The sequence below is a fragment of the Leptodactylus fuscus genome, chromosome 3 (assembly GCF_031893055.1).
Source record: "Leptodactylus fuscus isolate aLepFus1 chromosome 3, aLepFus1.hap2, whole genome shotgun sequence".
In the NCBI taxonomy this organism is placed as follows: domain Eukaryota; kingdom Metazoa; phylum Chordata; class Amphibia; order Anura; family Leptodactylidae; genus Leptodactylus; species Leptodactylus fuscus.
In genome coordinates this window covers 87948217-87965493 of record NC_134267.1, presented here as the reverse complement: position 1 = coordinate 87965493, position 17277 = coordinate 87948217, and the positions used below count along the sequence as shown (strand labels likewise).

General features: G+C 40.6%; 1 protein-coding gene across 8 annotated transcripts in view; it reads right to left on the bottom strand.

Annotated features, from left to right (window-relative positions):
• The window catches only part of NHSL1 (NHS like 1), a 170402-nt gene that overhangs the window by 51221 nt on the left and 101904 nt on the right, over positions 1 to 17277 (bottom strand). The window contains exon 1 of one of the 8 annotated variants that reach the window (XM_075267918.1): positions 13690 to 14331. The exons of the other annotated variants lie outside the window; for them this stretch is intronic. Within the exon in view, the coding sequence (XP_075124019.1) occupies positions 13690 to 13882 (193 nt within the window). The 5' untranslated portion in view covers positions 13883 to 14331. Of the gene's footprint in view, positions 1 to 13689; positions 14332 to 17277 lie in introns of those variants that run through there. 8 annotated transcript variants of the gene reach the window in all.

Genomic DNA, 17277 nt, shown 5'->3' with positions numbered 1-17277 from the left:
TGTGTTTCCATAATGTGGGGCCTCAGCCTTTGAGAGTCCTTTTATAGGGAAGTGGTGAAAGGACTTTTACACTCTCTTATGCCAATAACCAGTCAGACCACAACTGTATTTCCCTACAGATCTGCCTGAGACTGAACTATTTGATGAGTTTTGCAGCATTAACCATTTCTATCTGGGTGTGATTTGTCATGAGCAGTACATCAAGTGCCAATCAATCTTAACGCTTTAAGTGCTGGCAGCAGAGGCACCAGGTCTAGCATCTTAATAATGCTGGAGCACCACAGGAGATCCTGTTTACCAGAAATGAAATCTATGCTAATCTTGGCTAGATTTCAGGTATAACTCACCAGTTATATCTGCCTTTGATCTCTGAACCACTTCCACTTTTCAAAGCCGTAGCTCGGTAGGCACAAAATTGATAAAGTGGTGCATTTTGATGCAACCTGGTCATGCACCAAGAAAGTTCCACATTCATGCCAGAAAACTGGTGTCCTCTGTATGAAAAAATGTATAGCCCATAATATCTCTAACTGAAGACAAACTATGAAAGGGTTTGTTTTATAGTACGAACACTTGGTTGCTTTCCTCCAAAAACAGCACCATTCTTGTCCTTTAGCTGAGCCTGGTATTGGAGCCTAGCACTATTCAAGGGAACAACGTGAGTGCAGCAACATGGAAAGACTTCAGAAGTAAAGTAAAGTGCATCTACTATGGACATAAATCATGTAAACTAGAATAATTCCCATAATAATGCTGTCAACTGGTCCTGAAGAACCACTGGGAACACCTGAAGTATGCTTACGATAACATAGTGTTCACACAATATTTTAGTTTGTCATTCGCAACATTGCCAGCTTTTTTCTGTTTCTCAGATGCCTAAACCACAAACTGTACAGAGCATTCCTTGTCCATTCAGACACTTGACCCTACTACACCATTACATAGCACTCTTATATCCTAGAAGAATTTCTCCAGCCGCCAGCTCATTTGTTTATAACTGAAGACGCCACATTCTGAAAGCCTGAGTCAGGATAAGTCTTCTGCTGGTGATGATGACAACACACCTAAGACATTTTTTTTTCTTCTGCTACTATATACATGCTCCTGTCACCTCTCTAGGGCCACTCGCTTAATAATTTAATAGGATTGTGTGGCAGCCATCTGCTCCCTGTATGCTTCCAGCATGTCTTCTGTCACCAGTGCTCCACAAGAGGAGTCTCCAGAAACAATCATCACCTATAATATAGAGGAACGGAGCTGCTACATCTATATACTGAGATATACCCTGTGTAGTAATCCAAGAGGAAAAATCATGGATGATGTGTATGTATCACCGACGATATGCACTGGTAACAATATGCTGCTGAGTGTTTTCTTAAGTGAATGGAATTTAGGTCCAGGATTTCAGAGTGACCACAGGAAGGTCACTCCAATACTCCACCTAGGGTTTTCTTTCTACCTGCCCTAATTAAAGACAATGATACTAGGTTCACACTTGTGCTGTCTCTCTGTTTGGGTCTACCATGGAACCCAAACAACAGAGAGGTAGACCACTAAAACAGCGGTTACACACAGAGCTCAGATGTCCGTCGTTTACAAACTGAAAAGGTCGGCCATACACGCTGATTTTTGACAGACCAGTATCCGTCGCAGGTGTGAATGTAGCCTGGACAGTGCAAGTGCGGTGGTGGTGTGTATCTGAGAATAAGACGCAGAAAGGAGAACCTTTCTCTGTGGAAGGAGAAGCCCCTGAAAGAGTCCCAACAAAGCTGGGGAGACTAATCTGATTTATCTTGGGCACTTTGCCTAAATTAAAGACTTTTTCTTGCCACATTTGATTGTTGACAAGTTACTGAAGGAAGCTTCTTAAAGAGGACCTTTCATGGTTTGGGGCACCGGCAGTTCTATATACTGCTGGAAAGTCGACAGTGCGCTGAATTCAGCGCATTGTCGGCTTTCCCGATCTGTGCCCCAGGTAAAGAGCTATCAGTCCCGGTACCGTAGCGCTTTACAGTCAGAAGGGCATTCCTGACAGTCAGTCAGGTACGTCCTTCTCCATAGCAGCGCCTATCGCGCTGTACAGTGTGAGCGGGGAGGAACTCCCCCTCCCTCTGCTCACAGTGCTTGTCCATAGACGAGTATTATCAGGAGGGGAGGGGGCGTTCCTCCCCACACATACAGTACAGCGCGATAGGCGCTGCTTTGAAGAAAGAACGTACCTGACTGACTGTCAGGAACGCCCTTCTGACTGTAAAGAGTTATGGTACCGGGACCGAAAGCTCTTTATCTGGGGCACAGATCGGGAAAGCACACTGTCGGCTTTCCAGAAGTATACAGAACTGCCTGTGCCCCAAACCATGAAAGGTCCTCTTTAAGTTTGTCCACATTTTTCTTTGGTATGTAATAAAAAGGAGCCTTTTACTTGTTAAGAAATGGGGGTTTGTGTTTCTGTCCGCCAAGCACCTGTACTACTATTGGGCTAAAATCCCCCCCATTATAGGAATATACCTACCCAGACCAGTCAAAGTGGGATTCCAGCCCAACAGAGAACTTCCACTTGGAGTTCTGCAAATACCTGCTCCATGTCCATCGCAACACCACCAACATGGCCTGCAGGGCAGAGCTAGGCAGACTCCCCCTATGGCTCACCATACAGAAGAGGGTGCTAGCTTTCCAGGCACACATCCAGGGGAGCGACTCCTACCACCACCAAGCATGGCTAAGCCACCCGAGCAAACCAGACATTCACCAACCAAACAGCAGCCAACCACCAAACCAAAAACACCAACAGATGATAACCAAGGCCGAAATAAAGGCGACCACAGAGGCAAACAGAGAGCGGTACATTGAAGAATGGAGAAACGAAATAAATAACTCCAAGAAACTCACCGTGTACCAATCCCTACAAAGGGACTACACCATGGCCACCTACCTGGAGAGAATACGCCACCCCAAGCACAGACAGACCCTGAGCCTGTACAGACTGAGCGCCCACAACCTAGAGATAGAGACGGGGCGATACAGGCAGACGTACAAGCCACGGGAGAAGAGACTGTGCCAGCACTGTGACCAGGGGGTCCTAGAAGACGAGACCCACTTCCTGCTACACTGCACCAAATACTCAGCTGTGAGGGCCGTCTACTACCAAAGACTCTCTGCCCACATCCCAGACTTCATATCTGCAGATGAGAAGAGGAAACTCTACATCCTACTGGGAGAAGAAGAGGCCACTGTGGAGATCGCTGCCCAATACGTGTCCAGCTGTCACCAAATAAGAGGAAGATGAGACTCCACGGACTGTTATATTTATCCCAAAACACCCGCCCCACCCCACCCCACCTCCCCATATAGCAGTCACCAACGAAGAGGAAGATGAGACTCCACAGACTGTTATACCCCAAACCAACCGCCCCGCCCCACCCCACCTCCCCATATAACGGTCACCAACGAAGAGGAAGATGAGACTCCATGGACTGTTATACCTCAAACCACCCACACCACCCCCACCATGCTTTCTCTGAAATTCTGTATTTTTCCACTGTTTCCTCTGCTTCTCTATTGAGAACTGTCTCTTGATGTGACAAGAAAATAAGGATGGCGGAGGGTCAATTCAAACATCTCGCTTTGTGTCATTTGAAACAGGAGATTCTCATCTTCCATATGATCCTATGACTGTGATGGTGGTTTCCAGATAAATCACTGGTTTTGGTTGGGATATTTATATGTAGCTGTAAATCACGCTTGACGTCTGTTTTATTAATAAGCAAACATTTCTGTAATCTGGCAACTGTTTTTACTTATAATTTACATATATATATATATATATATATATATATATATATATATATATATATATATATTACACACACACAGTATAAGCACTTCAGTGTCTTCACTTCAGTGGACGTCCTCTAATTTCTTCTCCCGAGTTGCTGTCAATGGTAGGGCTGAGGGTGAAGTAATACATCAGTATAGTGTTCCCATGATCTAGGATTCTCTGCACAAAGCCCAATCATTTCCTCTCCCAGATCGGATGTCAATGACAATATCACATAACATTATTTACTACTCAATTCTAGCTCTGAAAATGTAACTACGCACAAAAACAAGTACACCACTTAACTACATGGTAAAGACTATTTATGTTGTTATATACATCCCTTCTGTCATAAGTGTCCAATGTTTTACAATTTTACCTTGAATTTTAAAATGAAACCCAGTATAAACCCCTTCATTGTTACTATAGTTTATCAGCAAGGATTGGATGTCCTGATGTAAACTTCACAGCACCAAATATTGAGAAGTGGAATTCTGCCATCTAGAGGATGTGAGCCTCAAAACAGTCTCGGATAAAAGTGGCCTCGCTGCACGGAACAGATAGTTTAGCATTGATTTTCTCAAAAAAATATTCATGAATTCTGGTGGCTCTGAGAAGGTCGCTTTTTAATAATCAAAGTTCCCCATAAAATATATCTTACACCACATTTATAATTTCAGACCCTCTTTTTAAGCACATCTAAAAGGGGTGTTGCTAAGAGGGAGTGTAGCACAGTGGAAAGGGGGCCTGACTTCAGCTGTGTCATTGTACACTGAAAATTGTACTAAATTTGACATACAATTCTGTACACCATATTTAGTAGTCAAAGTAATTTAAGCACTCGTTACAAGAAGAATGTGCAGGGGCTACTAATCTATAAAATAGTAAATTGAATAGTAATAGCCTATACCAGGGGGTGTAACTACCAGGGTAGCAGTGCCCGGAACATTAGGAATCCTGGCGACAGCCGCTACCGCTGCCTTTTTTTTTTCCTTAATAAGCCGTTACCGGCTGGAGTTGCCCAAGACGGTAATGGGCCCTATTTACTTACCGATCCTGGCAGGGGCTTGGATCGGTAAGTGATGCCAATAGTGATGACACTATTTCAGACCCTCAATTGTAATGATCAGAGGCCTGGGAGAGGTGAGGGAACATTAAAAAAACAGTGTTACTTACCTTGAAGACAGGCTTCAGGCCTACTTCTTATATTTCCCTGACGTCCCGGCGTCATGTGACATCCTGAACGTTGGCCGACACCACTGACAAGTGTAGTGAAGCCAGGGATAGGTAAGTAACAGTGTTTTTTTTATGTTGGTATCCCCTCTCAGACTCTGATTATTATACTCTGGGGTCTGTAAAGGTCAGGGTCTTCGGTGCCGGTCAGGGGGTTTATGTCAAAAGATCGCCACAGGGCCCTGCCATTCCTAGTTGCGCCACTAGCCTATACTAAACTTTAAAATACTCCAGCCCAAGATCTTATGTTGGCCATATATATTCCATATCTTTTGTCCCACTCTTATATCTCCTGGCACCCCTATACACATGTAGTGTTGGCTCAAATAGATAGAAGGTTAGAAAACCAGATTAAATTAAAATGTGCTACAATATGTTATATTTACTAAATTAAGTTGGTCACATGATTTAGTCTTTGCCCCACAGGTACCTCTCCTGATAACCCCATACACAAGCACTGCTAGACAGAAAATTAGAAAAATGTGTTAAATTAGATAAACTGTGCTATGTGTTGTATACACAAAACTTCTAGGCTAGCCATATACATAAGATGACTTTCAGCACACAGATATTTCTCCTGACACCCCATAAACATGCACTCTGGGCTCTAAGGGATTGAATGTTAAATAACTAGATCTCTACATTAGATAAATTATGCTCCTGTAGCTGTTAGACTGGCCGTATATATCAGATAACTTCTGCTCCACAGCCATCTCTCCTGACACCCCCATACATATGCTCTCTCTGCACTGATAGAAAGTTAGATAAATAGATGGATTGTGCTTCTGTACTTCTTACAGTCCTATGAAAAAGTTTGGGCACCCCTATTAATCTTAATCATTTTTAGTTCTAAATATTTTGGTATTTGCAACAGCCATTTCAGTTTGATATATCTAATAACTGATGGACACAGTAATATTTCAGGATTGAAATGAGGTTTATTGTACTAACAGAAAATGCGCAATATGCATTAAACCAAAATTTGACCGGTGCAAAAGTATGGGCACCTCAACAGAAAAGTGACATTAATATTTAGTACATCCTCCTTTTGCAAAGATAACAGCCTCTAGTCGCTTCCTGTAGCTTTTAATCAGTTCCTGGATCCTGGATAAAGGTATTTTGGACAAACAATTCAAGTTCAGTTAAGTTAGATGGTCGCCGAGCATGGACAGCCCGCTTCAAATCATCCCACAGATGTTCAATGATATTCAGGTCTGGGGACTGGGATGGCCATTCCAGAACATTGTAATTGTTCCTCTGCATGAATGCCTGAGGATTTGGAGCGGTGTTTTGGATCATTGTCTTGCTGAAATATCCATCCCCGGCGTAACTTCAACTTCGTCACTGATTCTTGAACATTATTCTCAAGAATCTGCTGATACTGAGTGGAATCCATGCGACCCTCAACTTTAACAAGATTCCCGACGCCGGCATTGGCCACACAGCCCCAAAGCATGATGGAACCTCCACCAAATTTTACAGTGGGTAGCATGTGTTTTTCTTGGAATGCTGTTTCTTTTTGGACGCCATGCATAACGCCTTTTTTTTTATAACCAAACAACTCAATTTTTGTTTCCAAAATGAAGCTGCCTTGTCCAAATGTGCTTTTTCATACCTCAGGCAACTCTATTTGTGGCGTACGTGCAGAAACGGCTTCTTTCTCATCACTCTCCCATACAGCTTCTATTTGTGCAAAGTGCGCTGTATAGTTGACCGATGCACAGTGACACCATCTGCAGCAAGATGATGCTGCAGCTCTTTGGAGGTGGTCTGTGGATTGTCCTTGACTGTTCTCACCATTCTTCTTCTCTGCCTTTCTGATATTTTTCTTGGCCTGCCACTTCTGGGCTTAACAAGAACTGTCCCTGTGGTCTTCCATTTCCTTACTATGTTCCTCACAGTGGAAACTGACAGGTTAAATCTCTGAGACAACTTTTTGTATCCTTCCCCTGAACAACTATGTTGAACAATCTTTGTTTTCAGATCATTTGAGAGTTGTTTTGAGTAGCCCATGATGCCACTCTTCAGAGGAGATTCAAATAGGAGATCAACTTGCAATTGGCCACCTTAAATACCTTTTCTTATGATTGGATACATCTGGCTATGAAGTTCAAAGCTCACTGAGGTTACAAAACCAATTTTGTGCTTCAGTAAGTCAGTAAAAAGTAGTTAGGGGAATTCAAATCAATAAAATGATAAGGGTGCCCATACTTTTGCACCGGTCAAATTTTGGTTTAATGCATATTGCACATTTTCTGTTAGTACAATAAACCTCATTTCAATCCTGAAATATTACTGTGTCCATCAGTTATTAGATATATCAAACTGAAATGGCTGTTGCAAACACCAAAATATTTAGAACAAAAAATGATTAAGATTAATAGGGGTGCCCAAACTTTTTCATAGGACTGTATATACTCAACTGTTCGGCTGGTCACGTACATTAGATAGGACTTCGGCCCACATCTCCAATAGATACATTAGATAAAATGTATCTACTGTATGTATTATACACTAATCTGTAAAAGAAGAATGGCACATGAATGCAGAGGAATGTGCTGATGGTCCATCGGCGGGGTTAATTTACACCCATGTACTGCTGAATTCTTTGGGATAAACAATAAATCGGCCATTCATATGCATGGATTCCCCTATTCATATGTTAATATCAACCAGTCAGCACTCTTAAAAAGACTTGAGGTGCACATGGACAGAATACAGAAGCAAAGAATCACTTGTCAATTCCTTCACATTCACAAGAGGGTTGGGGGTAAGGCTATTGTCTTCAAGTCAGGGGACAAGATTGAAGTGAATGGGAAAGCCACCTTCAGTGTATCCTGAAAATAATAAATTCATTCATACTGTGAAGAGGGAATGCAAGTCTTTTACGCTGCAAAAATCAGTACAATACTGCAACCCACACTGGAAGAACTAGCACATACAGTGTAATATTACATAGCTATAACAGAAGTTACACTACAAGTGCAGAATAAAATGCATTTAGGGAGAGATCTTTAGTTTTTCCGTTACCTTTGGGTTCCATGCAGCCTTCAGATTTTTAGAGCCATAATATGGCACCTTTACAATGTTATGAGACCCCTATCGAATCTATGTAACAGGCATAATATAGTATAGTATAAATAGGTTTTATACCAAATTCTTTAAAAAAATCTAAATTGTCATGATCCATCAGATAGTATATTACAGAAATATTGTACCCCCAACACAAAGTTCTTACTAGGGAACATATCTCCTACCCCTTGCCTTACTATAGTTCCTTGTAGTAGCACACGAAGTATCTAAAGATTTGTATGATAAAGCTTTGCAAAGATTCTGTGATGCCTATGTCTATATTTACACTGGTATTATTGTATCGCTGCATATTTTGGGTAAAGTTTTTACAACTTCCTTTAACATCTTGAATATTATTCTCCAATACTAAGTATTGCTAAAGTATGGCTTGTAAAGGGGTTCTCCTTTCTGCTGAAGTTCTCACCTAGAAGTTGCGGATTAGCGGGGCTCGATGGCGGCAGACACTTTTGTACATTCTTTCCGAATGACCAAACATTCACTACATAGTGCTGTAAAGCAAACCAGGCAGGCGGCTTCTGCAGTCCTATCTCAAAATAGCGTATGATAAAGGAAGCCGAGCTATGTCATACATAGGATTTTTTAGGATTTTAAGCAGGATTCCAGAATGAAGAGCAGAATAAATTCTGGCAGGACTCCTATAGAGATAGTGAGAGTCCTGCTTACCACACCTACACACTACACAGTGATTGACAGCTCTCCTGGCTAGTTATAATAAAAGATGGATTCTGATTGATAAAATGATCAACAAAGCCAGACATTTACTGACTTTTTAACACATGACCCATAGTATTTTTGTGTCTTAGGTAACCCACATTTCTTACCTCAGTAAGTTTAGATAACTTCACTTGGATAACTTTTCAGTGAAGCTCTAACACACACATTGAAGTGTTCTCATGCACGCTGACGCCATTAGCACGCCTTGTTTTCTTCACCCTAATTTTTCATGATAAACTTGCAGCTATGCGTGTAAATAGCCCTCTAGTGACCACGGCGAGCAATACCATACTCATTCATGGATAACAAGTCTTCACGGACATACAATATTTATGAGCGGACTTGCGAAGATAAACATGGTGTGGGTTGACAACATAAAATATGTTCTGCCAAGGCATTGTATGCTCAACTTACTAGATTCCCCAAGCATGCCTTATTACACGAGCAATTGTTCAAAGCCTAGGACTGTTCACAACACAAACTTCAGTAGTAGCTACAGATAACCCCAACATTCATCCAATGTTACATTCACTGTTGTCTAGGCTAGATGTTAGATAGCACATATATATATGTATATATATATGTATATATATATATATATATATATATATATATATACATATATATATATATATATATATATATACACCGTATATACTCGAGTATAAGCCGAGTTTTTCAGCATAGAAATCCCTCCTTTCCCTAGAATACATATAAAAGTAGAAAATGACTGTGAAACACATACACATTAGGTATCCCTGTGTCTGAAAGTGCCTGGTCTACTGAATATAGGGTATCTGCAGTTCTCCTGTTCCGTCGGGAAGGGGTTAATAGGAGCACTGCAGATACCCTATATTCAGCCAGGCTGAATTCCAAGTGGGGGAAAAAAAACAGTCCTCAAGCTCAAGGAAAGGGCAGACAGACAACAAAAACACCCCCTCCCCTTCCCCAGCATCTACTGCACCCATAAACCCCTCCCTGTCTCTCTAGTTATCCTTCCTATCCTGGATGTCCTTCCCTACCTACTCAGCCCAACGCCTAACCCATATTACATACTTGCCCTCCACGCTTCTTCCTGTAAAATGGCCCCTCCTCCTTCTGTACTGTGTCTGTGCGCACTCTTCCTCTCCAGCGATGAGTCACCTCTACTGCGCATGCATGGACACACAGTAGAGGTGATTTACAAGCAACAGTACAGAGGGAGGAGCCGTCTTGCTGGAAGAAGCCATGGATAGTAAGTATGAGTGGAGTGGATGGGGAGGGGAGTAGTAATGACGATCTGTTTCCAGAAATGGTGAAATGGATCGCCACCAGATAATCAGAAAAGGTCCCTGTGGCAGCACTCCGCTCTGTTATAGGCCCATGAATGGGCCTAGCCGGGAGGGTGCTGCCGTGAGGCGGATGCCGTGGCACAACGAGCCACGGAATCCGCCTGAAGAAAGGGCAGCTCGCTTCTTTTTTCAGTGAGCGGAAGCTAGTGGTCTACATAGATAACCACTGTGAGGGAGCAGATTATGACGAGGATTCCGTGCAAAAATCCGTCCCCTCTTAATATGTGCGAATGGGGCCTAAGGGGGTACACAGAAGATTTATTGTTGGGCACACAAGAGGATTGTTACTTTGAGGAGGCATGCAGGGGCATTATTAATTTACAGATGTACACAAGGGGGTATTATCCATTTCCAGGGGATTGTTATAATATTTTATTTTAATGCATGGAAATCATGATACGTGTCCACATATAATGTCCGTATGACAACAATTATCTGCCATAGGACAGAGCAGGATGTGTTGGGGATATAGCAGTAGGGTAAAAACTTGCCATTTTTCTACATTTCTCACATGAATTGATGTCTTTAAAAGAAATGCATGGATATACTCTTGGTAACCTGTCTAGTTTTCTGTCATTTTTTTTTTTTTTTTTTATTAATAGATTCCACTTCTTTATGTGAAGATCTATTGAATTTGTAAACCATGTTTTGTACTAGTCTTGATTCAAACAGGTTTCTATTACATGTAGGTCTCGTGCAGACAATATGCCCATTGACTGATACCAAGCATAATGTTTAGCTTAAAAAAAAAAAAAAAAAACCGCAGCAAATATAGTATTTAACTGGTTTGCCGCTACTCAGCTTAATAAAAGGATGTTGAGAAAGTCCAGGAAGCCTTGCTGCTTTGTTTTGAAAATGAAGGTACAGAAACTACTCCGGTCTAACCGGTTTCTGTTGAGTAATACTGTCATTAGAGAAAACTAAGCCTTTCTATGGAAACTGCACAGGTGGATAGTGCCTATACATTTACAGTCTGGGAAATTGTGTATGTAAAACACTGAATGCAAGCCATTTACATGGAATGACAGAACATAGTGATGTAAAAATGTTATAAATAAATGTTAAAGGAAGTCTGGTAGTATTATTTTTCCATCTCCCCATGTAGAACACACATACACTTGGCTGAGCCAACCTGGTACGTCTATGGAGAAGTCACGGTCAGGGAAGGTAACAGTCAGCCAAAGAAACGTTCAACCAACCAGGTCCAAGATCATCATCAACACCAGTATTAAAGGGGTTATGCCACTTTTAACATTGATGGCCTATCTTTAGGATAGGCCATCAATATTAGATCTGCAGGGGTCTGATACCTGTGACCCCCACAGGTCACCGATACCGTACAAACTGTAGTGTAGGTATTACAGTACTGCCACATAGGTTTCAATGGGGCACTGTATTTTAGTTCCACAAAGACTCCCAGTTATACAGAGTTACAAAGCAACATCCAAGATCGAAGTGGACTCGACTGTACCTCTGTATGTCTACAATTCCCATAGGCAGAGTGTTTTTTTTGTTTGTTTTTTTAAGATTCTGCAAAAGAAAAATAATTCTGTTGTTCCACAATATTGCTAAACAGGTCCAAAAGGCTTTAAAATAACCTGTTACGAAACAAGATTACAAACATCACCTTACATATTTTATATACAGTGTCTAGCTTTGTCAACATCCATACAAGAAATTGAGTATATTGTACAATGTCAATGACTTTTTATATTACATATGCAACAAAGAATACTGATCCTGGCCTGGGGTGGGGGAGGGGGGCTTCACTTCTTCAGGGATCAATGAAGTGTCAGTAGTGTGTCAGCAAATGATCGTTTCCCGTAATATATGTGAATGTTTATGATGGTGTTCAACACTTTGTGTTCATTTTTCTTAATCAAATTTTTGTCAGTTTTAAACCTTGTCAACTCAATGGGACAGACCTCAGCAGAACTGTATATGCTTCCATGTACAGCCTTTTAAGGAAACATAAGCCCTATGACCTATTATGTGGAATAAAATAGACATCTCATTTGTATTTAATGTTTCAACTTGGATCCATACATTAATATGAAAGACCAATTGTTTTGGTTTTCTTGAATGGACTATATTGAAAGATCAATGTTTTATTATCATTTTTGAGACAATCCTGAGTCATACCATTAAACCTGTCAATGGTATCCAACGCTGATGTCTCTAGAGGCAATAAGGGATGGGAAGCAGCTGGGAAGATGAAAGATCTGCCAGTGCATGGAAATCTGATGTAATGAGCTCACAACGAACATTTGCCTTAATGAGCTGACCTTGTAATTGCAATGAATAACATTTTCTCTGTAACAAATAATATAACATGTACAGGAACCTAGCGTAAGAAACAATGCTGACTTCAGAGGGGTACAGGGAATGGCGTGCAAAGTCTACAACCTTTAAATCCTTTGATGGAGGTATGTCATTAGACATTGAACCCCAAAAAACCCCATTCATCATCCCATTCTTATTTCTGTACAACACCAATATGAAATATGGGGAGAAATGAAAGCCTGCCTTGTTATTTTTACAATATCCTGTTGAGACAAAAAGTAAAAGTGGGTGGACTTGTCCGTCTACTAACTAGGGTTAAAGGGGTTAAAGGGGTTAAAGGTCAACTGTTCTAAAAAGAAGAATTACAAATTAGAGCAGAAAACGTGTACAATACGGAAATAAATGGTTTATCAATTCGCATCCTTAAACAGAATTGTAAGAGCAACAGAAGGGATTAGATCACTAGGGAGGTGGTCGAAGGAGGTAACTGGGTTTGTGTTGGTGGACAGGTTCTTTTCATTACAGCTGGACTAATAGCCAAAATAGATATTATGTCAAAACAGTCATGAGCTCTTCTTGACTTGGCCATTATTTCTGGGTTAGGTGCCACCAGCCCAGCAGTTTATTGCAGTGAGGATTTTTATCCTAAAAGCAGGTTCCTCTCATGCTTTTTTGAGCATGAACTGTGGAGCAGCATGATGTATATTACAGAGCAGTGCACATAAAGAGAGCACCTTCCAGCCAGCTGAGCACATTCATGCACCTCTCCTCCTCCTCCTCTTCCTCCCCCTCCTCCTCCTCTCAGCTGTGAACATATATTGTGGTCCTCCGTCAGCCAGAGAATTACCTTTGAATCTTATGCAGCATAAAAAACTGCAATGTAATTTTTGGAATCCCACACTTTCCATTCTGAGATTATGGACACAGCTGTCTCCATATACTACATGACTGTAAATTCTGTATTCTTGTACATCGCAATTATTGTACTAGATTTAAAGATACAAAATGTTACATTGAAAACCAAAGTGGACCATCTGAGATGATGCCTAGTCTCTTATATCTATGCGTATAAAATGTATCAAAAAATTATTTAAAAGCACCGCGCTATAAAGAACTAAAGAATATTTGATATTTATACGACATTTTATACCATTAATACTTTTAATGCTGCACATACACCTTATTGCATATCATGAATTCATTAGATAAAGATCTTACTTGGCCAGAACTCATTTTCATCTTCGCTGTGCAACTTTTTCCTTCCATGTTTCTTGGTGGCAGAATTTCCCATTTTGAATGTGTAGAGAGGAATGAGTTCCTGTTCTTCTTCATCGCAATAGGTCTGCCACTTCACTCTGTGCAGGCAGCCCACCATTGGGTCTGCAGGCAAGCAATGAACGTATGCAATCATTCTGCAATGTTCCTTACACTGAGGATGGCCTAGTATTCCCAGTGGGAGGCCTGGAGCAGGAGTGGCCAGTCTTTTTCTTCTTTATGCTCACAAATCCATGGACAAAAGGAGCAGAGCAGCTTCAGAGATCATAGATTCCAAAAAGAATTGCGTTCTTCAGCATCTTCCACACTCTCTCTTTGCCTTGCTAAAGGTTTCCAAACAGTGTCAAATCATAATGACTGACTGATTTTGCCAATTGTAAGATCTTCTTGTGTAAATTATGTATTTTCTTATAAATGAGTAGCCATCGTGGACTAAACTCTAGAGATCATCTTTCTCGATATCAGAGATGCAAAAATGAGCTACAGGTCAGTGAAAAGTTTCATTCTTAAGAAGAGACGCTTGTGGTCTTGGGCAATTCTCATGCATTTGTTAAGACTAATCTTAGATTACAGTGCTGTGTTCCTAATACTTATTAGCAGGGCCATGACCACAGATGGCATTACTAGAGAAGATTATGGAAACATATATAGCCACCAGAAGTGTGATTTTTAGAGGTCTTTTTTACATTTAGACGCAGGACAAAAACAAAATTGTCAAACCAATTTCAAAGTACTTGCTTAGGGATTCCCCTTGGTTTAAGCTATACACATAGGTAGTTATTATCAATTAGATTGGTACATTGATATTAAATTAAACACTGTTTTAAAGAATTTGTGATTTTTATTTTTCATGTCACAATCTATATAAAAAAAAAGTACTAAATCGTGCAATTTTCAGTCTGGCCACTAATCCTAATTACTAGTATTCATTATATATACTGACAATTGTGAATTCTGTAGTTGTCTTCTTTCTAGACAACTTATTTAATGCACAAACAAGACAGACTAGATCACAATACAAGGTAACACCTCTATAGATAACATCACTGACCAATTATTCTATCCACTATGGATCAGCAGTTGAATTCACAGCTTATTTATGCCCCCTTGTCCCAAATGAGCATGATTAGAAAACTCTCCCATAGACCTCAGTGAGTCAACTCCAAGTTATTACTGCTTATGGCCATGAAAATTCTCAAGAAATCAGTGCAGTTAGTTTTGGTGCCTGATATGCTAATTTAGGTTTCCTACTGTCAAGTGGTTGGTATCAGGAAGGATCACACAAGGAGCTCTGACACTGTCCACCTCTGGTTGGAGCTCTGAATCACGCCTCCTTTCCTGCTTCTCTCTGACACTGCCAACCTGACAGTACAGACTAAGTACAAAACTAACTGCACTCATTGCTCAGGAATGGTGGGGACTAAAAAAAAAAAATTCTAACCGTGCTAAAGTCATGATATGTTTTTAACCCACTCCTAATTTTGGCACGCAATCACTGATGAAAATCAATGACAAAACACTGACCATATGAAAGAAGCCTAAGGCTAAGGCCCCACTTTGTGGAAATGCAGATTTTTTTGCTGCATTTCTTTGAGCCAAAGCCAGGACTGGATTGAACAGAAGGGAGAAGTATGATGGCTTCTGAGCTAATTCCCATTCCTTCTGTAGCCAATACTAGGTTTAGGTAAAAAAAAAACAAAAAAAACAAAAACACACACACCGCAAAATCTGCAATAAAAAAGCAGCGTTTCCATAAAGTGAGGCCTCAACCTAAAAAGGATTTAAGCCATGTGCAGCCAACAGATCACACTAGACCTTAGACTATGTGGATGTTTCTATGAATAAGTCCCTCTTCTTATTCTACGGCACTGATATCTTAACCTGTAAGATCCTAAAACAATAAAAGCTGTGTAAAGTGCTTTTCTAGCTTGTCATTATACATGATAATTGGCTTAGTCAAGCAATCCTCTTGCATAAAGGTAATTACCATATGTTGTTAATAATTATAATCATCTATCTGGTTACTAAGGAGACTTGCTGCCTTTACAACCTATTGCAGAATAATTCACAACTGTGTCAAGTTTCTGTTTGAATAGCCAAAATGCTTAATGGGCTCCCCTTCAATACTCCTTTATCCACTCTTTATCATAATACTGTACTAAAGATGAGACATCCAGACGTGTGACTGTGGCAGCCAACCACTTCTCTCAGCCATGACACTTTGACCTTACATGTTGACCTTACTATAGTCAGCACAGCACTAGATATTGGCAGGTGCCAGGGCCATATGTCATTGCAGCGGTGATGCTAAAGAACAGAGTGCCATGGGTTTAAAAGGTAAATAAATGATTTGTTATTTTAAGATCTAGCCAACTTCTGGACAATTATTTTCATATTTGTTGTATTACAAATAATCTGGTACAATGGTTTCCAAACATTCTGAAGGCCGGACCCACTTTCAGGTGAGAATTTTGCTTTGGACCTCCACGACCATAGGTAGGTCTATTTAATAATACCTGTATTCTGCCTCCTATTCTGTGGTATTCTGCCTCTTATTCTGCTTTATACAGCTGTATTCTACTGCCTCTTATAATGTTATATTTTGCCTCTTATTCTGCTATATTCTACCTCTTTTACTGCTGTATCCTCTTATTACGCTGTATACTGCCACTTATCCTGCTTTTCACCACTGTGGTCTATCTTTCACATTTGTACAAATTTGTGGCCAGGAACTAATGGCCAGTCTCGTGTGTAGGACAAAGCATCCTACACAGATATTACATTAGCCCTCTGGGAACTGTGCTATGACAGAGGTTACACATGGAGACCATTGACCCTATTGATGATAATGCTTTGCTGGGTGTCTGCCGTTTCAAAACTGAAAGCAGCAGAGACAAAATTCAACCTCGTAGGGCATTTTTCTACAACAATTTTCATCAGTCTCTGCAATGGAGTTTCCAATGGAGGCTCTAACGCAGATGTGAACCTAACCTTACTAATGGTATTTGTATTGGGGTTAGGAGAAAACGCATATATCAGACTTAGATAGCAGACCACTTCACCTGCCAGACAAGTAGACAAGGACACTTGGCGCACCAGACTGTTATCTACTTCCATATGTCGCGCCACTGACATGAAAGGAATGTATGTGTCTACTTAACATATTAGTATGAGAGTTCTTGCTAAAGCCGGGCTTACATATTGCAATTTAGGCCGGAATAAGAGAATTCTCCAGAATATTATCATTTGATCTGAACAGTTTTTTTATACAAAGGTAATTTTTCCCAAAGAGGAAAGGAGAAAATTTATTTCGCTGAACCAAAATAAAGCACCAAGAAGATTCACCTGCTCATCTTGTTACTTATGTGTTTCACAAGATTCCATCTCAAGTCACACCACAAGGTTTTTCAATAAGTCTACCACTGAGTTATAAGGAAGGTGGTACTACAGCAGTATTCCTTTTTCTATCCAGGAACATTTAATTTCATACATTTTCCCAGAATTCCTAGGAGAGCAAACATAGCTTATACA